The sequence below is a fragment of the Diospyros lotus genome, chromosome 3 (genome assembly GCF_014633365.1).
Source record: "Diospyros lotus cultivar Yz01 chromosome 3, ASM1463336v1, whole genome shotgun sequence".
Lineage (NCBI taxonomy): Eukaryota > Viridiplantae > Streptophyta > Magnoliopsida > Ericales > Ebenaceae > Diospyros > Diospyros lotus.
In genome coordinates this window covers 30,564,188-30,591,626 of record NC_068340.1, presented here as the reverse complement: position 1 = coordinate 30,591,626, position 27,439 = coordinate 30,564,188, and the positions used below count along the sequence as shown (strand labels likewise).

The 27,439-nt window shown below is 35.6% G+C and overlaps 1 protein-coding gene across 2 annotated transcripts; it reads left to right on the top strand.

The window, feature by feature from the left end:
- The first annotated feature begins 970 nt into the window (after window positions 1–970).
- Window positions 971–23,214, top strand: LOC127797426 (probable anion transporter 4, chloroplastic). 2 transcript variants are annotated; one of them, XM_052330311.1, is made up of 8 exons: window positions 971–1,479; window positions 2,804–3,030; window positions 3,156–3,522; window positions 3,698–3,742; window positions 3,878–4,024; window positions 17,895–18,032; window positions 18,122–18,155; window positions 22,908–23,214. In XM_052330311.1, exons 1-8 carry the CDS (start codon window positions 1,021–1,023, stop codon window positions 23,090–23,092), a joined length of 1,602 nt encoding a protein of 533 aa, XP_052186271.1. In that variant the 5' UTR covers window positions 971–1,020; the 3' UTR covers window positions 23,093–23,214. The 2 variants fall into 2 exon arrangements, with proteins under 2 accessions (XP_052186271.1, XP_052186272.1); XM_052330312.1 differs by lacking the exon at window positions 2,804–3,030 and having other exon boundaries at window positions 1,335–1,479.
- Window positions 23,215–27,439: the final 4,225 nt, after the last annotated feature.

Sequence of the window (27,439 nt, the reverse complement as noted above, 5' to 3'; positions counted from 1 at the left end):
AAACAAATAAGCGAAATAACATTGAAGTACTTATTGGTACAAGATGTGTATTTTTTAGGTAAAATTTAAATTATCATATGAGTTATTTACATAATAATTTTTTATAATATAGTATCTGCTTTGCCATGATTTTGGGTGCACCATTTCGGTGCCAAAATCACTATCCTAATATAAAATATATGTTAATAATATGGTTTTCGTCGAATTATAAAAAATAAAAATAGATCCAATATGGATATAATATTAAATTGCTCAGTAACAATATTTGGTAACTTAACTAATAGTTAACAACTAGATACTTAGCTTGCTTGCGGTTTAAGCTTAGTTTTATAATATGTATAAAATATTAATATTATGCTTAATAAAATTATATATGTACATATATTTATAAATACATTTGTCCCTTTACTAGTATTTTTTTAATATTATTATTTGTACACTAATTTTTTATATTTACAAAATTATAAGTATTTATTTAAAGAATTTAATAAATTATTAACTATTTTTTAAAATTTATAAATACTATTGTTTTATGTAAAAAAGTATTGAATAGTTTTTAAAAAATAAATACTTTTTATTATGTAAAAATTATTATAAAAAAATTAATTTTTAAAAATAGTTGATAATTTATGAAGATGATATTAATTTTTAGGAGAAGTACAAGTACTTATAATAATTATACAAATATAAAGAAATAATATACAATTTTTTTTTTTTAACTATATTGATCCTATAGAATAAAGTTTTAAATTCATTCCCAGATTAAATAATACTTGTTACGTTAATTATTTATTAAAAAAACCATAAAAGTGTTAATTTTTGTATTACCTTATTAAACATTATACGATTTTTTATTAATAATAACAACAGTATTTACTGAAAATATCCTTGTGATAATTTTGTATTTGAAAATATTGTTTTTCATGAGAGACATACGAACATCGGGTTCCCTTTCGCTTAAATAGGATTAAAAGAGCATTTACTGCGATGGAGTAAAACGATCAGGCGGCGGGCGAGTCAATGCTCGTTGCAATCTTCGCTCGCAACATGCATTTCGCGCTCCCTCTCAATCGATCGGTGCGTTGTTCCCTCCCGGGCGTTCAAAACCCTAACCCCAACAAATCCCATCCCTCCGTCTCACCCAACCACGGAAATCGGTTCGATCGATTCTCTTCTCGCTCTGTTTCGCAAATCGCATACTCACATGGTGCACCTCGAATTTGGCCTCGCGTACTCATTCGAGCTGGGGCTTCTCGGAGAGATGCGCAGTCTCTCTCTGGCGGCTCCTTTGGAGATGACGAAGAAGCTGTGCGACAGCCGAGTTTTGTGGAGTTCATCACATCGGAGAGGGTTAAGGTGGTGGCGATGCTTGCTTTGGCCTTGGCGCTATGCAATGCGGACCGAGTCGTGATGTCGGTGGCCATTGTTCCTCTTTCCCTTGCTAACGGCTGGCGCCAGTCCTTCGCCGGCGTTGTTCAGGTGAACTTTTTCGGTGCGAAATTGTATGGATAGTAGTGTTATTGTTTGCATATCTACTTTCTGATACTAAGTTGGAAAACAGGAAATAAGTGAATTGGACTTCGGAGTGACAATTTTGACGAATTATTTAGTTTTATTAATGCACTATTTCGTTATTTTCTCCAATACTACAAATTTATTCTTTCCTGATCGTATTATAGGCCGATATAAAAACATTCATTGTAAAGAACCATTTATAGATTCTTTCAACAATAACAATAATATATCAAGCTTTAATCCTACTAGTTGGGTTGGTTACGTGGATTTCAGCTAGTCAATCATCTTTATCTATTATTCTATCCTTTGCAAGGGCATTACAAACCCTTGTCATGTTTTACAGTTTTCCATTAAACTTTTTTTTTTTTTACATCTTGAATAAATGTGCACCTCATGTCTATTATAGTGCGGGTTATTTGCAATTCATGATTTTATGTGTTTGCTTTTAGCTGTTTATAGTTATACGGTCAAATAATTATGTATACGTAATTTGTACACATTTTGAAAATGACAAGTCCTTGCAAAACGGTAACAAAATAATGGTGTGTTGCCATTTTTTCCCCCCTCAAAAAAAATGAAAACAACGACAGAAAATTGAAAGCTGTAACAAAATCAAACAGTGTCTAAAAATATAACTATATATTGTCTGGTTTAGAATATGAGAGGACAATGAATAAATATTCATATTAAAAGTTATGTTTGTAGGATTTCATATGAAAACTTTGAGTGATTACCTCAATCTGAAAGATAGTTGACATCTTTAATGGTATATAAAGTTTTGCAGAATATAAAGTAATTGTTTTTAGTATCTTTTTTCCCTTTTGTTTGGTCATCATTTGCCATTGAATTGAATTGTTCAGCAAATTTTAATGGTTTTTCCCATTTCTTGATGAAAAGGAATTGAAGCTGTCACTTTCCCATGTTCTTGTGTCTTCCTTCAGTAAACTGATTATATGAAATTGCAAAATTGAGGCTTAGTGAGGTAGTGCAAACATTTGTTTCAGTATGGAGAATTTTCTCTGGGTATTGAACATGTGAAGAATAATAACTTTTAGTTTTCAAGTTTTGAATTGGCACAAGTACAATTCACTATTCACCATTGAGTCTTCATAAAAGTTGCAAAAGTGTTTCATCACTTGTTATAGTGTTGTTTTAGTCTCTAGGATAAGGTGAAGATCAGTAGTTTCTCAATTCATTTGGATATAGCTTGTTTTGAGGAACCATTTTCACTGCAAAGGTATAGGTTGATTTATATTACCGCTGATTGATTACTAGCCACTACTGGCAGTCATCTTTTCTTTGGGGATACCTGATATCACCAGTAGCTGGGGGTACACTTGTGGACTATTATGGTGGTAAGGTCGTCATGGCGTGGGGTGTGGCTTTATGGTCACTAGCCACATTTCTTACTCCTTGGGCTGCAGAAACTTCTTTATGGGCATTACTTGCCATGCGAGCCTTGCTTGGCATTGCGGAAGGGGTGGCCCTTCCATGTATGAACAATATGATAGCAAGGTACTGAGTTTGTAGCCCTTCCTTATGATTCGGATAAAATAAAGTACTTTTAAATATGTCTTCATAAAGTTATAAATGTTGGTAAAGATAATATATTGGGAAGTTATGTCAACTTTCTATTTTAGGTGGTTTCCTCATACAGAACGATCGAGGGCGGTTGGTCTTGCAATGGCTGGATTTCAGCTTGGAAGTGCTATTGGACTTTCACTTACTCCAATCCTTATGTCAAAGGGTGGTTTATTTGGACCATTTGTGATATTTGGGTTATCTGGATTTCTATGGGTTTTGGTGTGGCTATCAGCAACATCAAGTTCTCCTGATCGAAGTCCTCAAATATCAAAATCTGAGTTGAAGTACATATTGAGCATGAGACCAAATAATATTGTGATTGGGGATAAACCGAAGACAGAAAAAGTGATTCCTCCTTTTAAGCGCTTGCTTTCTAAGATGCCAACATGGTCCCTAATTGTTGCAAATGCCATGCATAGCTGGGTAACATTCTCATGAGCTTGCTAGTGTTTGTCGTTTTTTCCAATAATGTGGCAAAATACATATTTTAGCTCCTGTACTTGCACACTTTTTTCATTTACTAGACCCTATTCAAGCGTGAGTTTGTGCATATGTGTTTTTGTATACTCATTTTTTTTTTTTAACTTTTCTTATGCAGGGATTCTTTGTTATCCTTTCATGGATGCCTATTTACTTTAAAACGGTAGGCTGTGTTGATTACCTCAACAATGTAGTTCTTTAACCATTTCACTCATGCCTAAGGGATTAATGATGTAGTTCATTCACTATTCCAAACATACCCAAGCGGCCCTGACTGATGAATATCCTTTTGCTATAGATGTATCTTGTTGACCTTAGACAAGCAGCATGGTTTAGTGCTGTTCCATGGAGTATGATGGCAGTAGTAGGTTACTTTGCTGGTGTTTTGTCAGACACATTGGTACAAAGTGGCACGACTCTAACTCTAACTCGCAAAATCATGCAGGTATGCTAGTATTAAATATAATAATTTTTTCTTGGTTTGAGATAACTTCCTGTAATAGGTTTTTGTTTTCCAGAATGATATAGGGTTGTTCAGTTACAGAAGTATTTTCCAGTTTTCAATCTCTATTTTTCTATTTTATTTATACTTTCTTTTTCACAAAAAATTTAGAAAACATGTTCAATTGTTATCTATGAAAAACTATTTTCTTATGTTGAAAACTAAAAAAAGTCTTACAAATGGTTATATAAAACATATTTTCTCTTGTGATATAATGCAATATATTATTATTGAAACTATTATTAAAATATTAATAATGGTTGAAAGGGGTTGAATAAATTAGAGGATATACCCGTGATATGGAATAATAAATATGGAATGTATAGATATTTTCTCAATATTAGGTAGTTTCCAATTGTATAGATTTTCGTTCTAACTATTTCCTTAGTAGGTTGATTGCCAGTTTCCTTATGTAGGTGTCAAGATTCACCTTAAATAGAGCTATAAATTCATTCTGAAAATATAGAAGAATTACGAGAATTTCTTCATGGTATTAGAGCCATCGTTCTGGGGCACCTTTCTCTGACCTCCATTGCTATCACCTCAGAATTATAGATTTGCCTTTATTGCAGTCCTCCTCGATCCTTTTCTTCGGCCTTTATTGTCGCATGTTATGATTAGAAGCGCTAGGATCTCTCAATACACAGCCAAATGTAAATCACACTCTTACCCGATTCAATACAATCAACAAAAATTTAAAAGACAAAATTGAAAACAGTAATAAAATGGAGAAGAAACAATCTGTCACAGCCCTAGGGTTTAGCTAGGGTTGTGATAGGAATTTGGATGGATTTAGGAAAGAGAAAGTAGAAAGGGAGGGAGATATAGAACTGAAACAGAGAGAAATGGGGAGGAAAGAGAAGAAGAACCGAGAGAGAGAATTAAGAGAGAATAGAGTTTGAAATTCATTCTTCAATTCAAGCATGCGAACAAACCCCTAACAACAGCCTTATATAGGCATCTTTGTCTTCTAACAGCCTAACCACTTGCTAAAAATATATGCTCACAGTTATTATAAACCTATTACAAGATTATCCCCTTTATTATATTCCTATTACAACATGGACCCTTCTATGCTCCTAGGTACATGACATTCCCCCCCCCCCCCCCCCCCGCCTTAAAGTTTCTGGTCCCCAAGAAACTTATTATCGTTGAGCCACTTCTCTATCTTCATCCAACTCCCACCTTCATTTTCTATTCAATCTCTTTTTCCCTTTTTCTCCTTCTAGGCTTCTTCTTCTTTGTTCTTAGGATTCCAAGAATCGTCACTGGCATAATTTGGACCAGGACTTCAATAGGGGCAACGAGATTGACCTCAATGACTTCAGATTCAGTCTGAGTGCTTGATGGAATAGCAGACCGAAACTTAGAGTCCTCAACATTGTTGTTTATGTTTCTTATGAATAGAGTTCGAGATGGTTGTTCCCCATAAGGATGTTCCCCATAAATCAAACTAATAGATCCTCTAGAATGACAATAAGGGTATCCTCCAAAAACTTTAGTATCTCCTAGTCTTGGAGGGAAGCTATCTTTCCCCAAGTCCAATTCTCCAACACTGCCAAAAAAATCTAAATCTTTAGTATCATCTCCAGCCTTAGATTGGGGCACATAATCAACCCCATCAGTCGCCCCCGATGGTAAGTCATCGCCATTGGGGGAAGGTTTTCCAATAGTTTGTGCCTCAATTCCCTTAAGGAATTCAAAAGGTTCCCCTTCCTCATAGTGAGACGTAGCAACACCACTAGGATGGCTACCTGGATCAGAAAGTTTAAAGAACTTCACCATCTGGGATTCCACTGACCTCAGTTTCTCTAGGGTCGATGAAGCAACTGAATTTCTGTCTTTTGTTCCTATTCTTCCATCCATTTTCACACCAAGTTGCTGACAAGATAAGGAAGGAGGTTGAACAGAGTCATGATAACCAGGCTTTGATGCCTGAATGCTGTAATTCCTATCATTGTATTGAGGTTTCCCAACAATTAAACCATTTGCCCTTGTCGGTAATTCTACCACATCTTTGTCTCGTTCATTGGAATTTTTCTGAAGCTCACTCTTAACATTTTTCTCCTCCACATCAGCAACATCTTCTAATGAGACAATAACCCTAGCTAGAATATCAGTTGCGAGGAAGCCATCTTCGTAGCATTTCCCTTTCCCAATTTGATTTATAGCCTGTTTTTCAACCGAGTCATAAGCCATTTTAAGGAATTCTTCTTTGTTAAAACTTCCATGATAATCCTTAAAGAATTATGCAGGGAAGCTATAATGATACTTCTTAGTAAATATCATTGCAAACTCCTACAATTGTTCATGTAGCATCCAGCCAAATTCCTTGCTCGATTCATGTACCACACTTCTTGTTCATTTGTCCAATTGGTTGATCCCCTTCTCCAACTTCTTTTCCCATGCATAAGGCTCCTGGCCAAACTTCCCTTAATGTTTACCTCCAGCTGAAAATGTAGCATTCTTCTGCTGTAAGTTAGGCTCCCATGGTCTCATGCAGGCTTTGCCCGTCATGGCAGAAATTTTGCGAGTTGGACAAGCCACTGGCTAAGAAATCGAAGCACTGTCCATCCTAAATCCCCACACTTCCCTTTTGTAATTGCCTCACCCAATCACCTCTAAAATGGATCCAATAAGTGGCAAATTGTAGCCACTGTTATGCTTTGTGGTCAAGTCTATTGTAGCAACGGAAGAAATCGCACACTTACAACGACTTGATCGACCTTCTAGAGTTCCCTAGATCTCCATCAGAAGTGTGAATCAATCGCTACAGTGGTCACCTTCACAACCGAGATCATCGAAGTCACAAAATTGATCTAGATCACCTGCTGATCTTGGTTTCCGTAATCGCCTTCAAATTCTGAGAGTCAAGCTCCTTGTGTCGAAATCAATTGGCCAAGTCGTCTTCCAATTCCAAACCTCAAATATCAGCCGACCTCACCTCCTTGTGCACTGAACTCAATTTTCGAGATTCAACCAGAAATTAATCAACTAATCAACAGAAAAAAAACAGTAGAGAACTGACGCGGTAGGGGGTTCGCCGAGCTGTTGGAAATCACGACCCAGGACCTTGCTCTTGTCAGTCCTCCTGAAGATCGAACAGCCAGTGTCGGGTTACCAATTCAACTCCCTGGAACACCTTCTGAAAGTTCGATTAATTCCGTTGATGCTAGGGATCGCCTAACAATTGGTTGATTTTTGCAGCCTAGGGTCGGAAACCAACGAGCAAAAGAAATCGGAGAAATCCGCCTCTCACAAGGGACTCCACCTACATGTTTGAGCCTGAGAATTACTGAAATCGTAGTTGCGATCAACCTCCTGCTTGCCTCCAAGAAAATCAATCAACTTTTCCCCTTATATGAGTTGTCTGACTTCCCTTTGGAGACGTCTTATGTGCTCTGTGCCTTCTTCGATCAGCTCCGTTGCCGTCCTTCAACGTCGCCTCAATTTTGATTAATTGGCTCAGCGACGGAAATTATCTTCTCATTCGATCGACGCTAATCTGGCCGTCGAAAATTGCTCGAGACTCTGCTTCGATCATGCCTTCCTTCTTGCTATTTACTCACGATCAAAGTGAATTCAAGATCACCAGAGAAGTCTCCACCCGATCACCGACCACTGGTTGGAATTCACCTGAATTCTTGAATCGATCTTGATTCCTTTCAAAGGCTTGCACTCACCTATCACATTGTAACCAATGGAACTCGTCGGAGTCCTTATACTTGCTAGAATCACCCAAAGTCTCCACTCTATCGATTCAGTTGAGAGTTGACGTGGGAATCAACTGCTACCAATTGCAGGAATTACAGCCAAGGAACTCGGCTAGCTTGCCTCCGAAATCCGCCTAACTACAATCGCCAAGGGAAATCGCTCACCTCACAGTAGTCGCCTTGAAGCCTCCTCGATCTGGAGCTTAATCATTGAAATTTATTTCACCGGTCTCGTCAACTGAAATCAAACCTATAGCCAAGGATTGACTGCTCTGATACCAATTGTCACAACCTTAGGGTTTGGCTAGGGTTGTGATAGGAATTTGGATGGATTTAGGAAAGAGAAAGCAGAAAGGGAGGGAGATATAGAACCGAAACAGAGAGAAATGGGGAGGAAAGAGAAGAAGAACTGAGAGAGAGAATTAAGAGAGAATAGAGTTTGAAATTCATTCTTCAATTCAAGCATGCGAACAAACCCCTAATAGCAACCTTATATAGACATCTTTGTCTTCTAACAGCCTAACCACTTGCTAAAAATATATGCTCACAGTTATTATAAACCTATTATAAGATTACCCCCTTTATTATATTCCTATTACATCATTGACCCTCCTATACTCCTAGGTACATGACACAATCAAACCACACAGCGAAGACAACAAGATTTTATCCTAGTTCAGACCGCATAAACAGTCCTACATCCACCCTTCAGATCCTTAGAGAAATCCACTAAGAGTGATGAAACCACTACAAGAATCCCTCTCTCTCACACGCATACATGAGTACAATCAACTTGGAGATTACAAAGATTATCTTGATTCTAGCTTTCCTCTCACACATTGCACTCGTAAATCAGAATGAATGATCATTTGTCAAATAGCTGCCCTATGTCTTCTATTTATAGACATTATGGGCGGATATTGCAAGGAATGCAAAAGACTACGCATTTCCTATTATACCCCTCATACATAAGTACATAACTTTACGTATACACTTATGCCGCTTGATACATTTAACTTCACTGGTTTCTTCTAAGCTACACTCGATGCAAGCATATAATACTGCCACTACAGACTTCCAAATCTACCTTTATTGCAATCCTACTTAATCTTTTTTGCTGGCCTTCATTACCGCCGCCACAAACCTACAGTTGGTCTTCATTGCAGTCTTCCTTGAACCTTTTCTCGTCTCTGTCACAGTATGTCAATTGTTTCTTAGGATTCAACCTCTTCTACTATGGGTGAACTATCGGCCACACCTATGACTATCAACACTGCCAGCACTGGGAGTGATTTCCAGAGCAATTCAGTGAACTAAAACGCGGCCTAGGCGGCCGCTGGTCGTCACGATTATGGCCAAATCGGCCACCTTAGACGTTGGCCTGGCTAATCGGTACCGGGCGGCACCTAGGCAACCAAGGCGGATGCCTAGCCGCGTGAATCGCCTGGCCAAGGCGGACGCCAAGGCTGCCAAATCAGCTGCCTGGGCCGTGTGAAGCATTTAGTATAAATTGATTAGATTTAGGGTTTTGTTTCCCCTTACCCGTTACCCCTTTCTCTCGCGCGCACCACCACCGACAGTCTATTACTGAATTGCCGTCGTCGTCGCCTCTCTCGTGCTCGCACGCCGCCACCGTCTCTTGTAGTTGCAGAGTCGCCGTCGGCCCATCGCCACCGTCTCGTGCTCGCACACCGCCACGCCACACTCTGGTTGTCTCTTGCTCTTGTAGCTTCACCTTCTTCACTCGCCGTCCCCACTGTCTTGTGCTCGCTGCTCGCACACCGCCACACTCTGGTTGTCTCTTGCTCTTGCAGCAGCTTTAGCCTTCATCTTCTTCACTCACCCTTCGGGCCTCCACCTCCTTCGGTAAGTAGTAGCCAGCAGTACCTCTCCCTCTTTTGTTTTCTTTTTATTTTTTTGTTATTTAATTTAGTATTTATATTAATATTTTATTATTTGTTATTCAAATATTTATTAATTATTATTATTAATATTTTTAAAAAATTAATATTTGCAACTTGCAAGCAAGCAACAAATGTAGCAAGCTGCCTTCTTTGCTACTTGCTGTTGTTGGTGCTGCTTGGGCTATTGTTAGTTTTTGGCTTTGTTTGTTAGCTAGTTAGCCTAATTGTTTATTTTAATTCAATCATTCAATGTCAATTTACTCAGGAAAAAAAAGAAGAAAAAAGGAAGTCATGTCGGATGGAATTGGGAGTACGGAAGCATCGTTCGATGCCGCCTCAGTTCTTAAAAGGAAATCAAATGATGTCGGATGGGAGTATGGAATGTTAATTAATCCAAAGAATATGGATAAAGTTAAATGCAAGTTAAAAAACAAAAAAAAAATAGCAGTTTTCCTAGGCCCCTAGGCGCTAGGCCCCAGCTTGGCCCCTGACTAGCGCCTTTTAGAACACTGCAGAGCATAGATCCCTTTTATTGGCTTGATGGAGCTAACTACCTGCAATGGAGCCAGGTAGTTCACACACTTCTAAAGGGGCGAGGGAAGGTAGGGTACCTTACCGATCCTAGCCCAAAGGGAGAAGATCTAGGTTTTAGGGCATGGGATGAAGAAGATTCAATGATCATGTCCTAGTCATGGAACGCCATGAAAGCAGAGATCAGCAAGAATTTGATGTTTCTTACCACTACAAATGAAATATGGGAAAACTTGCAGCAAACTTACTCGAAGAAGAAGGATGCAAACATTGATCTATGAATTGAAGAACCAAGTTAGTTCTACCAAGCATGGGGGTATGTTTATCACCAAGTATTACAAGAGGATGATTGGACTTTGGCCAGAAATAGATTACAACCGGGATCTAAAACTGGAATGCAACCATGACATTCAAGCTGTTCAAGAATTACTAAAAAATGATCGAGTATTTGAATTTCTTATAGGTCTGAATTCTGAATATGATCAAATCAAAATTCAGATCCTTGGTAAGGTTCCCACACTAACTCTTCGTGAGTGTTTCTCGATTATTCGTGTTAAAGAAAGTAGACGAGGTGTCATGTTGGAACCTCATACACAGGAGGCTTCAACAATGGTCTCTTAGAAGCTCGGAGAAGGAGGAAATAGAGGAAATACAAAATTTTTGGTCTGTTGAATTAAAGAAACAATCTAGCAGAGATGGACTATGGTGCATCTACTGCAACAAACCTCATCACACTCGTGAGAACTATTTTAAACTACATGTTAAGGCTCAAGTTTTGGCATGGACAGGAGGATTCAATGGACTAGCCAATGTGGTCAGTAAAGAGCAATCACTAATTGCTGACACTACTTAGTTGGACAAGGAGGAGCCCATAGGATTCAACCAAGAAGACATAGAAAGATTGAGGCATCTTCTTAAATCTTTGGACAAACCTTCAGGTTATTGTTCCCTTGCAAAGAGTGGTATGTGTCTCATGATTGATTCTTTTAAAGCATCACATACTAAACAAATGGGTAGATGGGTTGTAGATTTGGGGGCAACTGATCGTATGACCCATGATATATCTTTCTTTGATTCCTATAGACCAACCTTAGGAAACTAGAAAATTATTGTAGCTGAAGGTTCTTCTACTGATATTGTTGGACAAGGAAGTCTTCACCTTACCCCTTCCATATCTCTTACAAATGTCCTTCATATCCCGAACCTTTCAACCAATCTTATCTCTGTTCAAAGAATTACTAAAGAACTCAATTGCAAAATAACATTCTTTGACTCTTAATTGTGTGTTTTAGGATCAAATCTCGGGGAAGATGATTGGATTTACTAGAGAATGTGATGGGTTGTGCTACCTTGAAGATCTTGGAGGTGGTCCAATAAAGGGAAACCAACCTACTCCCTCTGAAGCCTTTTTATCCATATCCAACAAACAACTGATCTGGGCACATCATCTTTGACTTAGTCATCCACCTTTCTCTCTCTTAAAACATATGTTTCCTTTGCTATTTAGAGATACGATCATATCATATTTTCAGTGTGAGGTGTGTCAATTTGCAAAACACATTTGTACTTCCTTTCCTATAAATTCAATAAAATGCAATCAGCCTTTTACTTTAATACATTTTGATATTTGGGGTCCAACAAAAATCTCTGATTCTCATGGGGCAAGATGGTTTTTTGTTACCTTCATTGATAATTGCACTAGGACTACTTGGTTATTCTTAATGAAAGACAAATATGATGTTAGTACACTATTTCCTCAATTACATAGAATGATTTTTACTCAGTTTGGAGCAAAAATCAAACGGTTTCGATCAAATAATGCTAGAGATTATTTCAACCAGAATCTCTCATCCTTTTTTTTTATCAAGGAAGGTATTATTTATGAATCATCATGTGTTGAAACAAAATGAAAAACCGTCATCTCCTAAAAGTCACTCGTGCGCTCCTTTTCCAATTAAATGCTCCAAAATTTCTATGGGGGCAAGCTGTACTAACAACCACTTATCTTATTAACCGTCTTCCTTCTAGAGTCCTAAACCATCATAGTCCTATAACTATCTTGTCCACGCATTTTCCAGATATTGTGTCTCCTAAAAATTTGTCTTCCAAAGTGTTGTGTTGCTTTCTTACATATCCACAAAACTTAGCGATCTAAGTTGGAGCCTCGAGCAAAGAAATGCATCTTTGTTGGTTATTCTTCCACTCAAAAGGGTTACAAATGCTATGATCCTTCCAATTGATGCTCTTTTGTTTCTCTTGATGTTACTTTCAATGAATCTCAACCTTTCTATGGATCTCCTCACACCCATCTTCAGGGGGAGTAGTCTAGAGGAGAAGATGCGTGCTCAGGTTCCATCTCCTTTATAGAGCTACTTGGCAAACCACCACCATCAGCCTTGCCCCAACAAACCCTTAAACAGACTGTAGATATCATTGCCACTGAACCTGCCAATACCATTGAACAGGTTGCAGATGACACTGCTATTGAAGCTGCTAATGATACTGCAGGTGTTCTTGCACTTGCCAATCCCATTGAACCACCCAAAGCTCTTGAACCTGCCATTGGCATTGCTACCAATGTTCCTGAACCTGCCAATCCTATTTAACCATCCAATGACACTGCCAAAGTTCTTGAACTTGCTCAAATACCCTTTAAAGCTACTGAAACAGTATTCAAGAAGAGTACAATCATCACCCTCTCTCCAGCAAGTCCAACAATCAACTTCGAGCTTAGGTAATGTAAACACTTTCAGTTTGCCTAATTCTAACACTAATAGTACTACTTCTTGTGATGCTCATGCAAATTGTGATTTTGACCTTCCAATTGCCTTGGGTAAAGGTACACGAAAGTGTACTCAACATCCCATAGCAAATTTCATCTCCTCAAATAGACTATCCTTTTAGCATAAAAGTTTTCTCTCCGCCTTGAATTCAATTGAAATACCCAAAACAATATATGATGCTTTAAAGGATAGGAACTAGATATATGCAATGAAGGAGGAGATGAGAGCTTTGGAAAAGAATGAAACATGGGAAATTGTGGTGCGTCCCAAGGAAAAGAAAGTAGTTGGATGCAAATGGGTCTATATAATCAAATTTAAGGTTGATGGAACTATTGAACGGTATAAGACAAGGTTAGGTGCAAAAGACTACACGTAAACCTATGGAGTGGATTACCAAGAGACTTTTGCACCGGTGACAAAGATGAACATGGTAAGAATTCTATTATCTCTAACAATACATTTTGGATGGGAAATCCAATTGGTTTGGAAAATTCACTATATGATGAAGTTTGGGTATAAGCAGAGCCATGGTGACCATACTCTATTTGTGAAACATTCTGGTAAGAGAAAAATTATAGTCTTATTGGTATATGTAGATGATATTATAGTTACCGAAAGTGACGAGGAAGAAAAATTCAGGTTGAGAACACAATTGGCTCAAGAATTTGAGATGAAAGAGTTAGGAAAATTGAAATACTTCATTGGGATTGAAGTGGCATATTCCAATTAAGGGATATTTATCTCAATGAAAGTATATCCTTGATCTACTCAAAGGAAACAGGTACCCTTGGGTGCAAACCAGTGAGTACTCCTATTAATCCAAATCATAGAATGAGCTAAGAAAGCAAGGAGGGAACAATTGTTGATAAAGGACAATATCAGAGGTTGGTAGGGAGATTAATTTATATCTCACACACCATACTTGACATTGCTTATGCAATGGGAGTAGTCAACGAGTTCATGCATGATCCCAAGGAAGAACATTTACAAGTAGTTTAAAGAATTCTTAGGTACTTGAAAGCTACTCTAAGAAAAGGAATTTTGTTCAAAAAGGAAAGTGATATGATAGTAGAGGAATACACGAATGTCGATTATGTAGGATCTCTTATAGACAGGAGGTCAATTACAGGTTATTGCACTTTCTTAGGGGGCGTTTGTTAAAATGAACAAAATAAGAGACATCAAGATAAGGTTGTAATGCTTTTCGAATCAAGATATGGAATGGTCAAGATAAAATTGGGAAGCATTCCAAGATTTCTATCAGAGTGTTTGTTAAATTTTTTGGAATCCAATGATAATTGTACTTTTTCTTTTTATGTGTTTGTTAATGCATATAATAAGCACCAAGATATATATATATATTTTTTATCAAAATATCCCTATTACCAAATTCATTCAAAATTGTTTGTTAACATCAACAACAAATTTATGATTAAAATAGTATTTTATGATTAATATGAATTGTCAAAAAAATAAAAACAAAAATAAAAATAAAAATAATATTTTGTTTTCTAAATCCATGTTCAAAAATAGATTTAAAAAGTAGAAATAATTATTGTTGGAATTACAATAATTCCACCTAGATAATTAAAAATGGCCAAAACATATTTTTATAATAGATAATAAAATATAAAATTAAATAAAATAATTTAAAAATTAGTGAAATGAATTGTATTAGTTAATAAAATATATATATTTAGAGAGAGAAATTTAAATTTTAAAAATCAATGAAAGGAATAATATCATTTAAATTTTAAAAATTGTCAAAACACATAACAATTTAAAAATATATTAAATAATATTAATTATAAGACTTAAATAAATAAGTTCTTTTAATAAATTTAAATCTTTAAAATGTATTAAATGGCATTAACTATCCTACAAGAGGCATATAGATAATTGAGTTTTATCTTGAAAGAGTTAGATAAATTTATCTGAAGGGGGAGATCAGATAAATTTATCTTGAAAGGAGGAGATAAGAGATCATGTGAGGGCTTTTCCAGAAATAGTTAGATAAATTTAACAAATACGTTGGAAAGACCAAACATCTGGAATGCTTGCCATATCTAATATTTTCTCCCTCTTATCTTGGTTAACAAACACCCACTTAAGAGGAAATTTGGTTACTTGGAGGAGTAAGAAACATAATGTGGTAGCCAGATTGAGTGCAGAAGCAGAATTTCGTGCTATAGCTCTTGGTGTTTGTGAACTCCTTTGGATCAAAATAATTCTAAAAGATTTGATGATTGAAGGAAGTGGATCAATAAAACTATACTACGATAACAAATTAGCTATCAGTATAGCATACAATCTTTTTCAACATGATCGAATAAAGCACGTGGAAGTGAATATACATTTCATCAAAGAGAAGATTGATAGTGGACTTATTACTATTCCTCACGCGACATCAAGAAGCCAGTTAACTAATGTTTTAACCAAAGGGTTACCTACTTCAAAGCTTCAAGAGATTGTTGGCAAGTTAGGAATGGAAGATATTCACTTATCAACTTGAGGGGGAGCGTTGAAAGAGGCTGAATAAATTAGAGGATTTACCCGAGATATGGAATGCATAGATATGAAATATATATATATTTTCTTTGTATTAAGTAGTTTTCAATTATACATATTTCCTTTGTAACTAGTTTCGTTAGTAGGTTGATTGCTAGTTTCCTTACGCTGGTCTCAAGATTCACCTTAAATACAGCTATAAATTCATTATGAAAATATAGAAGAATTATAAGAATTTCTTCAATATTTATATATAATAAAATTAATACCATCAATAGAATATTTATGATAGTGCTATTTTGACCATACTTTTAATAATAATAATAATAATTTATTCATAAAATTATTATATTAACATTATGAATAAATGACTTTCATAATGTTATGAAATTAATGTTATCCATGCAAGAGCCATAACATTACTAATGTTATAATATTAATGATAATCACTAATGATTACTTTAAAAGAAACAAAATAAGGCAATTAGTGAAGCAAGGCCAAAAATAATGCAACTAAAGATTTCTCTAATAATCGGTATAAATATGAAAAACTCAAAAATTATGAGGTCATTCAGTTGTGGAAAATAAGTATTGCCTTTTCGATTCCTTTTTCTCACTGAAAAGGATAATTGGAAAATGTGTTCAAATGAAAAAAAAATCAAATAGACAACACAAAATTGTATTTCTAGTTTTCCAAATTTGTACTAGAAATTTTTTTTACAATGGTTTCCACTCTTTCTTCAAAAAACTTGGGGAAGTTTTCCCTATGATTTCCAAGTAGAAAACACGAGGATGTAGTTCCAAATTAGTTAACTATATTTATATTAATTATTAATTTAAATAAAAATATGAATTTAAATTTAATAATAATAAATAATATTATAATATAAAAATTCCTGCTATATTAATAAATAGAAAAATAAATTAATATTGAATAATTTATGATCCTATATTATTATGATTTTAAATTAACTAATAATCAATAATATTACGATATTAACAATATCAAAATATTAGTATCATAAATAACAAATTTGACTAATAATAAATATTAAAAATATTCATTATAAAAATATCAATATTATAAACTTTTCAAAAATTATGGAAAAATTTAAATTTATAATCAATATTATTAATGATTATCGTTAATGTTGTAACATTAGTAATATCATGAATAATAATTTGCTAATATTGCAAGGTTAATGTTATCATTCTAATTTATTCATAATTTAAACATAAGAATATTACTATAAAGTATTATCATAAAAGCATATTACTGTCAGTATCACAAATATTCTATTGATTGTATTAATTTTATAATAATAATAATAATAATAATTTAATTATTGAATTTTAATATTACAAGAATATTATTAAGAACAAGATATTTCACTATATAATAATCAAACACATATTTTATATAACCATTTTGAACAGTTTTTTTGCAGATTTCAAGATAAGAAAACAGTTGTCAATATTTGACAATTTAATGCATTTTCTAACTTTTTTGTGGAAAAGGAAATTTGGAGATGAAGTAGAAAATTGGAAAATGCTTTCTGTATGTCAACAGCCCGAGTTTACTGTTTTTTCTATTTGGAAATTTTTTCATTTGAACAAATTTTGTGGTTTTCTGTTTTTTGTGGAACAATTTTCTAGAAGACAGGCTCTCTTTTACACAACTTAACAACCTTACATTACCAGAATAACCATGTAAATAACTTTTATCCACTATATTTGTCATCTACTAGGGGTTTGACACACATGTTTTGGTAGCACATATTGTTTTTTGGGGAACTGCTGCACATAGGTATCTGTCATATTCATTATTCCCATGTCCAAAGAGACTGATGTGAAATGGTATTTGCAAGCTAGCATAGACTTTCTTCATGCATTGAATGGGAGCTCCATGCATGGTTTTATTGTAATTCACTTGTTAAAGAAACGGGGGTGTAGAATGTTTAGGTATATTTTCTTGTATCCTAACTCTAGTGTGAAGTGTTTGACAAGATGTTTCTCAAATATAGAAGTGTTCATATTAGTTATATCAATCTTAATAAGGCCAAATAATCAAGTTATGGGAAGACAATATATGTGAGCCTTTTGTGTCTGCCATGCATGAGTATTTAGTCATTCTTGTTATGACTCACAGATGTCATTTACCAATCTTTGCTATATCTGTTCCATACTTCTTTTTCCATTTTATTTTCTGTCCAGCATTTGGTTAACAATCATGGGAAGAGTTCAAAAGATTACATATAATATGGAAGAACTATGAGACTGAACTTTTCAATCTACATTTTATTTATCTCATTTTAGTTTGGGTTTTCGTAATAATCAAATCATGTAGTGAGCATTTTTTGTATTTTTCTTGCAGTCAATTGGTTTTGTTGGCCCCGGGATTGCTCTCATTGGTTTAACTATGGCAAAAAATCCAACATTGGCATCTGCTTGGCTAACTTTGGCTGTTGGGCTAAAATCATTCAGTCATTGTGGCTTCCTTGTGAATCTTCAGGTTATTCTATTGAGAAAATTTTTGTTAGGGATCAATAAAACCATATATGCATGCGTTACTCACATTGGACCTTCTGTTTCTGTAACCAGGAGATCGCACCACAATATTCTGGTGTCCTACACGGTACTCTATCTTCTCCTATCTATATGCTTGATCAACTATTTTGATTTGATCAATTGAGAATATATTTTTGAATCCATCAACGTCTACCAAGAAATTACAGGAAATATGCATAATAAGAAAATCAAGCCCATGTGATCCCTATTATCAAAATTATATAACATGGACCTTATTCATACAAGTAACAGAACACATTGAAAGCTTTGGAATATGGAAGTTTACTTAGCAAAAACAGAGAGTGCTCTGGAATATTATTTTCAACACTAGAATGAAGTCTATTCTTACCACAAGCTTTAGTTATATAACTGTGATTTGTCATGTACCTATATATGTCTATGAAGTGGTACAAGATTCTATCAATCTGGTAAACCAAGAAATCCAGTCATGTAATAAGCATTGATGATAATGTAGCAAATTTTAAAACTATTTTCATAGTGTAGTCCACTTTCCCCAGTCATTGAGCTATTTCCCTGCAGATAGAATTGAAAAGCCTAAAAACAATTATATATATTCTATCCCAAAATTCGAAGCAGAAGCAATTTTGAAGGAAACTATAATTCAGGATTAGATGGAGCATTTTCTAGTTTTGACTTTGAGGGAAATTTTCCATATCTAAATCACTCCCACCCTAAGAAGCATAGATAAGGCTCTGCTGATTAGCAAAAAGAAAATAGATAAGGCTCTCCTATGGATATGGAACTCTGCAAGTTAGAAAAAGACTACTGGTATTGCATGGGCTTCACACATGCCAACCACATTATTTCAACATTATACAAATCATAGAACACGAAAAAAATAAAAATTCGAAAATTAGAGTGATACACAAAACCTGGAAACAAAAATGAAAAGTCAATAATGATGGCATATGTCTTTATTATTGAATCTTGAATTTTGATCAACCATGGTGTAGCTGTATGATCTTTTGCCTAATTGATCATGTATGTCAGAAAGACAAGTGTCCAGTATGTGTTATGTTCTCCATGCTGTAATTTATCTCCTATTAATTGAAAAAAAAAGATAATATCAAAATTTGTTGTTTCTTAGTTGCAATCTGTTTTTCATTCACCAAACGTTCAATTAATTAAGCATGTATTTCTAATGCATGTAAGTCTTATTAATATGTTGGGGCCTGTCATCATCTCATACATGAAGCACTTGGCATAAAAGCCACTTATTTGTGGCTGTAGTGTTATACTCGTGCCTTATTTTCTTTCACCCTTGATTACCTTTTATATGAATAAGGGCCTATGAAGAAGGCAGCTTTGCTTCAAATAAAGGAAGCAAGTCTTTTTTGCCCAAATCAAAAGCTTTACTTTAAGGTGCATTAATTAGGCTTTGAAGGTAATAACAAGGGCAAAAGCTATTTTGGATTTCATCATGGCATATGATCTAATCATAACTAATACCATCTTAAAGAAATGGATTGAACCTTTAGTTACATAAAAGAACAGCTTGTTGACTACCCACATAGGCTACTTTTTTATTAGGCAAAAGGGTAACTTGTCTTATGACAATTGTAAATTATAGGAGAGTGCCAAACCACTCAACATAGGCTTATGGTCTATAACGTCCATATCAAAAAATAGAAGAGAATGGATGATACAAAGCAAAGCACAAGAATAAAATGATGGGATCTAAAAGGCACAAAAATAACTTATTTAACAGAAAAGCAGGTATGGTAGAAGATATTGGATTCCGGAAGGTGAGGCTAGTTCAATATAGAATGAGATGGCTAATTCCATTTGGAATATGACAGATTATTTTAGGAGTTAGAAAAAAAGAAATAAAAGGGTCACGATGGTAGAGTGAGGAGGAACCCAAAAAAAAAAAAAAAAAGAAGAAGAAGAAAAGACCAGACGAGCTTGCAATTAAGACTTTGAATATATGTTCTCTTGAGAATTATATTTTGGCTAAAAAGAAACAAAATAAAGCAATTAGTGAAGCAAGGTCAAAATTAAATAAAAGTTCGTGCAAAAGATAGAAAAGTAGATATAAAAAGTTGGGTAAAACAAGAGAAAGAAAAATAAGAGATTTAAGAGTTAAGACAAGTGGATTGAATAGAAGATGAGGACAAAAAGTTATCAGTCTCTAAGCTATTTAATATGGAAAAACAAATATTAGGTTGGGATATCGAGGTAATTCTAAACTAAAGGAAATATGATTTGCATGTTCTACATATGTAACATATTTGCCTATAATATCTCAATGAGACCAAATGAACAGGATTCTTAATAAGTAAAGAATGAGCACTCTACTGTACTGCCTATTTGCAAGAACAAATAGAGATTGTTCAAAATTATAAAAATTACATAGGGATTAAGCTAATGAGTCATATTATTAACTTTGGAAGAGAATGATTAAGAATTTTGAAAATAACTTTAATGTCATGCTTGGTAAGTTAATAATAGTAGCTGAAGATAAATTAACGTATCGAACCTTTATCTCATATGTGGTGTTAGCTACATGAGTTCTAGCTCACAAATGATTGTCATCTTAAGATCTTATCTTCTATAAGGGCCTTATAACACTTGTCGTACTTGAGATTCTCTCAATAAGTTTTTCTTGTTCTTCCCCTACTTTTGCTAGACTTATTCTGAATCGTCCCCTCCTCATAGGAGTCTCTATTAGTCTTCTTCTCATATGACCAAATTATCTTAACTATGTCTTACACATTTTATGTTCAGTAAAACCTACTTCAACCTTATTAAGAATAACCTCATCTTAATTTTATTTTTTCTCATATGGTCACACATCTATCATAACATCATCATCTCTGCTCCATTTGTATTTTGCATATGTTGATGCTTTATTGCCCAACATTTTGTGTCATATGACAAACTAGTCTTACAACCATCTTACAAAATTTTCCTTTTAGATATAATGGAATCTTACTATCCCATAAAACATTGGATGCATATTTCTATTTTACTATTTTAACCATCATGACTTAATTCTATGGGTAATATCTTTGTTAATCACCCAGTTTTTTGGATGATTGATCCAAGATATCTAAACTGATCTCTTCTTAAGATGACTTGATCTTCAAGTTTTTTCATAACATCATCCATACTTGTATTTTTACTAGGCTTACATTCCATGTTCAATTAGATTAACATAAAATTTCCAAATTCTAAACTGTTCACTCTTCTCAAGTTTAATAATCATCCAGCCTTTTGCCTCATTTACTAAGACAGTGTTCTTTTCTAATAACATATATACCAAGGCACCTATATCTGGATATGTGTAGTGTGCCCATCCATTACTAGGGAAAAGAAATGAGGGCATAATGCAATTCATTGATGTAGTCTTCTTGTAATTGGAAAAGCCTTAGTATCTTCTCCACATGTTCTGGCATGTGTTCTTGCTCCTTGATGCATGTTTCTCTACATACAAGTAATTCAAGCTGCTTTCTTCTCTAAAACTCTTCGTAAGAATTTTTCCTAAATCTAAAAATTTTATATGTAAATCCTTTTATTATCTCTATATCTTTTCATTTGTTGCCTTAGCAAGTATGTAGCTTCCATTGTTGACCTACTAGGCATGAAACTAAATTAGTATTCAAACACCTTGATTTCTCGTCTTAGTTTTCGTTCAACCACTCTCCCAAAGTTTCATAGTGTAGTTCATTAGCTTGATTCCTTTATAATTATTACAACTTTGAAAATCTCCTTTATTCTTATAAATTGGCACTAAAGTGCTCTTCCTCCATTCATCCAACGTCCTTTTATCAAGATATTATCTAGTCCAACTATTTTACTATTTTATATATTTTTCAACTTGCTTTAATTTGTTTAGACATATACATCTATTGAACATGTAATTTCTATTTTCTTCAAAGTTACTATGATGTTCCAACATATCACTTGTTTTTCCACCTTGAATAACTTTGGGAAATACTCCTTGCATCTCTCCTCGACCACTCCCTATCTCCTTGCTAAAAGGGTTATGGCCTACTGACTTTTCATTTGTATGGAATTCATGTTCTTTCGTTAGATGAGTTTTACTCTAATTGTTGATCACCTTATCCAACACAACTGTCCTTTTTTATTTCAGCTTAGGATTCGCTATAAATAGGAATCCACAAGTGGAGTTGAAAGCAAAATTAAGCATATTCTATAAATTTAGATTTACTATATCAGAAAAATATTCTTTGCTTTTGAACTTTATATACTGATAGAAAATCTTATTCCTAAAATGTTTTGTTTAATGATCTCATGTTTGGTAATTTTTTGTGTGAAAAAGAAGAGCAAAAAATAAAATAAAAATATGCAAGAATCAGTGACTTCCCTTTTTGAATGCCCACCTCACTCTTTCCTTCCTTAATACCCCGCCCACTAGCATGGACAATGAAATATAAAGTTGGTGATACCATGGTTAGTAATTGGATTTTTTTTTTTTTTTTGGCCAGGTAAAAGTTCTAGTACTTGAATTTCATTGTGCTTTATTTATATCTCTAGATATGTAGTCTCAAAGCAAATAAATTATACTTGGACTGCACTATTTTATCATTGACTTGAACTGGAACTACTGTGCATGGTGACTGTTGTGCACGAACAAAGATCTAGTACTTGAATACCCCTCTCACCTTCATAGACAATCAATAGGAAATTGATCATGCCGTATGCAGTAATCAAGAATATGCAGTCTCAAAAGCAAGTTAGGTTATTTATGGGAGTGGTCTATTTCACTGCTGGCTCAAAGTAGTGGCTACTAAACATGGTCTGACCATATCTAACTTTGAAATTTTTATTTTAGGTATCTCAAATACTGCTGGGACATTTGCTGCTATTTTGGGAACTATTGGAGCTGGATTTTCTGTTGAATTACTAGGCTCTTTCCAGGGGTTCTTGTTGTTCACATCCCTTTTATATTTTTCTGCTGCTCTGTTCTGGAATTTATTTTCTACGGGAGATAGAGTCAACTTTGATGAAACCAACTAGATCATATACAATTGTGATTATTTATCTATTGCTACTTGGATGTGAAGTGTAGTTTACAGATGAAAACACGTTATAAATCTCATGGTCATAATTCACAGTGAAAAAGGGTTACTCACGCCTAAGTTTGTTCCTAAGACAATTATGATACCTTCTATATTGGGATTAGTGTAAATTGTTGTAGGGTGTGGAACTATCAAAGCTGCAAATACCAGGTTGAACTAGCCAGTTAAACTATTGTGCCAAGAATTTGTCCGCATCCAACTTAAACCTCTTTGGCACGAGAAAAGCACTACTTTTCTGGCAAATGTTTGAACCATGTGACTAATAAGAAAACCAGAAGAGTTAATTGTTTGACAATATAGTTCATTGTGTGCCTGAAAGTCCAAGGCAAAGCTCAGTCTATTACTTGGGCCACTCTAAGGTCTTCTGTCTTGTTGGGAAAATCGGGCAATTTTCCCCAAAATTAAAAGCACCAAAAAAATACCCGACAAAAAACTATTGAATATAAACATAAACAGAACACCAGAAAATTAACGAGGTTCGACCAATATGGCCTACGTCCTCGGACACCACCAAATCTTCACTAATATCAAAGAGAGAAAATACAAAGTGTGTAAGAGAAATACACACACAAATGAGGGGGTACAAGTGCAATAAATGCAAACTTGTTGGGATGCTTGAAGGGATACATAACACAAAGGGGGGAGGTGCTTAAATAATGCAAATATGGCCCTCCCTCCCACTGCCCAACCGATGTGGGACTTGGGAGGAGCCAAAAATCCAACAAATCTCCACCTTGGCGAATCTCCCAAATCCCAACCAAAGTCCTCAACAATCTCTTCAAAGAATCAATCAACAGTAGGTGTCTTCAAATGCGCTATGAAGCGCTAACTTCAAATACTAAGGATATAAATCAAGTCCAAACAATGTTGGAACTTGATTGCTGTCACAACCTTAGTCATCATATCAGCAGGATTTTCAGCAGTTGGGATCTTCTGAATCTGTATCTCTCCTTCTTCTAGAATTTCCCGTACAAAATGATATCTTACGTCGATGTGCTTCGTCCTTGCATGATAAACTTGGTTCTTTGCTAAATGAATAGCACTCTGACTGTCACAATGTACCTTGATGTACTTCTGACCAATTCCCAATTCATCAAGCAACCCATAAAGCCAAATAGCCTCCTTCATAGCCTCTGTAACTGCCATGTACTCCGCTTCTGTGGTAGACAGAGCAACTGTAGACTGTAAGGTAGACTTCCAACTGACCGGTGCCTTTGCTAATGTGAACACATAACCAGTCGTAGATCGACGTTTATCCATATCACCAGCATAGTCGGAATCACAATAACCAACTATGCAATTATCCACTTTCTCATCCTGCTCAAATACTAAGCCAACATCTACGGTGTTCAGAATATACCGTAGAATCCATTTCACAGCTTGCCAATGTTCCTTTCCAGGATCATGCATATACCTGCTCACAACTCCAACTGCCTGTGAAATATCGGGCCTTGTACACACCATAGCATACATCAAGCTACCAACAACTTTTGCATACGGAACCTTTGACATATACTCTTGTTCCGCAACACTCTTCGGAGATAAAGATGCACTTAGTTTGAAATGAGAAGCTAACGGGGTACTCACAGGTTTTGACTTTTCATTCGTGCCGAAACGTTGTAGTACTTTCTTCAGATATGTTCTCTGAGTCAAACAAAGCCTTCCTCTTTTCCTATCTCTGATTATCTCCATGCCAAGAATCTTCTTGGCTTCACCTAAATCTTTCATTTCGAACTCCTTATTCAACTGAGTCTTCAGTTTTTCAATTTCTCCACTATTCATTGAAGCTATCAGCATATCATCAACATATAAGAGAAGATAAATAAAAGATCCATCTTGTAGCTTACGCAAATACACACAGTGATCATATTTGCTTTTTGTGTACCTCTGCCCCAACATAAACTTGTCAAATCGCTTGTACCACTGTCTCGGAGATTGCTTCAATCCGTACAACGATTTGTTTAGTTTGCAAACCCAATTTTCTTTATCAGCAACTCTGAATCCTTCTGGCTGAGTCATATAGATTTCCTCTTCCAAGTCACCGTGTAGAAACGCAGTTTTCACATCCATCTGAACTAGTTCCAAATTCAATTGCACTACCAAGGCCAACAAAATTCTAATGGAAGAATGTTTCACAACTGGAGAAAACACTTCATTATAATCAATACCTTCCGTCTGAGCGTAGCCTTTAGCCACCAACCTTGCCTTGTAGCGAACATCATTCTTGTCAGGAAATCCATCTTTCTTTGCATATACCCATTTGCATCCAATTGCCTTCTTTCCCTTCGGTAAGCTGGCTAGCCTCCATGTCTCATTCTTCTTAAGGGACTGCATTTCTTCATTCATAGCTTTCCTCCACTTTTCATTTTCTGAACTTTGGACAGCTTCATTGTAAGTGGCAGGAACTTCATCATTTACAATTGGAGATGCATAGGCCACCAAATCGACAAATCGAGCAGGCTTTCGAATCTCTCGTCGTGGCCTTCTTGTTGCTATTGATTCTTGTTGCTGTGGAGGTTCTTGGGTTGAAACCTCTTCTTCATCTGACGACTCCTCTGCCACAGGAGTGTCTCCACCTGATTTGATACTTACTGCTGGGTCAATTCTTCTTTCAAACTCCACCTGTTTTGGAGTATTCTCCACCTGTTGTGGAGCATCATCAAACTGTTGCACAACTTCATTTGTTACTTTTTCCAACATGGCAAATTCATCAAAAGTAACATCCCTACTAAAGATTATCTTCTTCGATTCTGGACACCAGAGTCGATAGCCCTTTATTCCAGAAGTGATCCCCATGAACAAAGCTTTCTTTGCTCTTGGATCCAACTTGGATTCCTTAACATGATAATATACAGTGGAACCAAAAACATGTAAGGAATTATAATCATTAGCAGGTTTTCCAGACCATACCTCGAAAGGTGTTTTTCCACAAATAGCAGTTGATGGCAATCGATTAATGAGATGACTCGCATAAGTCACAGCCTCAGCCCAAAATTGTCTGCCCAACCCAGCATTGGACAACATACACCGAACTTTCTCCAGCAACGTTCGGTTCATGCGTTCTGCCACCCCATTCTGCTGTGGTGTATCTCTAACTGTAAAGTGTCGAACAATACCTTCATCTTGACAGACCTTATCAAATGGATCATTTCTATACTCACCACCATTATCTGTTCTGAGTCGTTTGATCCTTCTGCCAGTCTGAGTTTCCACCATATTTTTCCATTTAAGGAAACATCCCAACACTTCATCCTTTTTCTTCAAAGAATACACCCATACTCTTCGGGAATAATCATCAACAAAGGTTACATAGTAGTGTTTACCTCCCATAGATGCTGTCTTGGATGGTCCCCACACATCTGAGTGAACATAATCCAGAATACCCTTAGTATCATGGATTGCAGTGCCAAACTTCACTCTCGTCTGCTTCCCTTTGATACAGTGCTCACAGAAGTCTAATTTGCAGGTCTTGACGCCTTCCAATAATCCTTGCTTGGCTAAAATTCGCAAAGATTTTTCACCTGCATGTCCCAAACGCATATGCCACAGTTTGGTTACTTCTGTATCCCTGTCATCATCTGAAGCTATTGCTGCTGTTGTCCCAATGGCTGCATTACCCTGATAGTAATACAAGTTATTCTTCTTTCGTATACCTTTCAATATTACAAGTGCGCCAGAGAACACTTTCATAACTCCATTTTCTGCAGTTACCTTCAATCCCTTGGACTCCAATGTTCCCACAGAAATGAGATTCTTTGTCAAACTCGGCACATATCTTACATCTGTCAATATTCTGGTTGATTCATCATGATTCCTCAAATGGATTGTGCCAACTCCGTTTGTTTCACAAGGTGTGTTGTTTGCTGTGTAAACAACTCCTCCATCAAGTTCTTGAAAGTCAAAGAACCAATTCCGATTAGGACACATATGGTGGCTGCAACCCGAATCCAAAAGCCAAGCTCCAGAATAGCTTGTTGAAGACGTAAGAACTAATGAAAGGTTTGAATCCTCATCATTAACTTCAGCAATATTTGAGACGGCTTTCCCTTTGTCAGATTTGCCCTTAGCTTTTAACTTTGGGCAGTCCTTCTTCCAGTGGCCTTTCTCCCGACAAAAGGCACATTCATCTTTGTTCGGTCTGGGTTTCGAACTGGACCTCCATCTCCTTCCTTTCTTCTGGCTTTGCGAACGGCCTCTTACAATCAATGCTTCTGCTGCGCCATGCGTTGTTTCCTTTTTATCCTTCCTTCTCAACTCATAGCTATACAAAGCAGCACAAACTTCA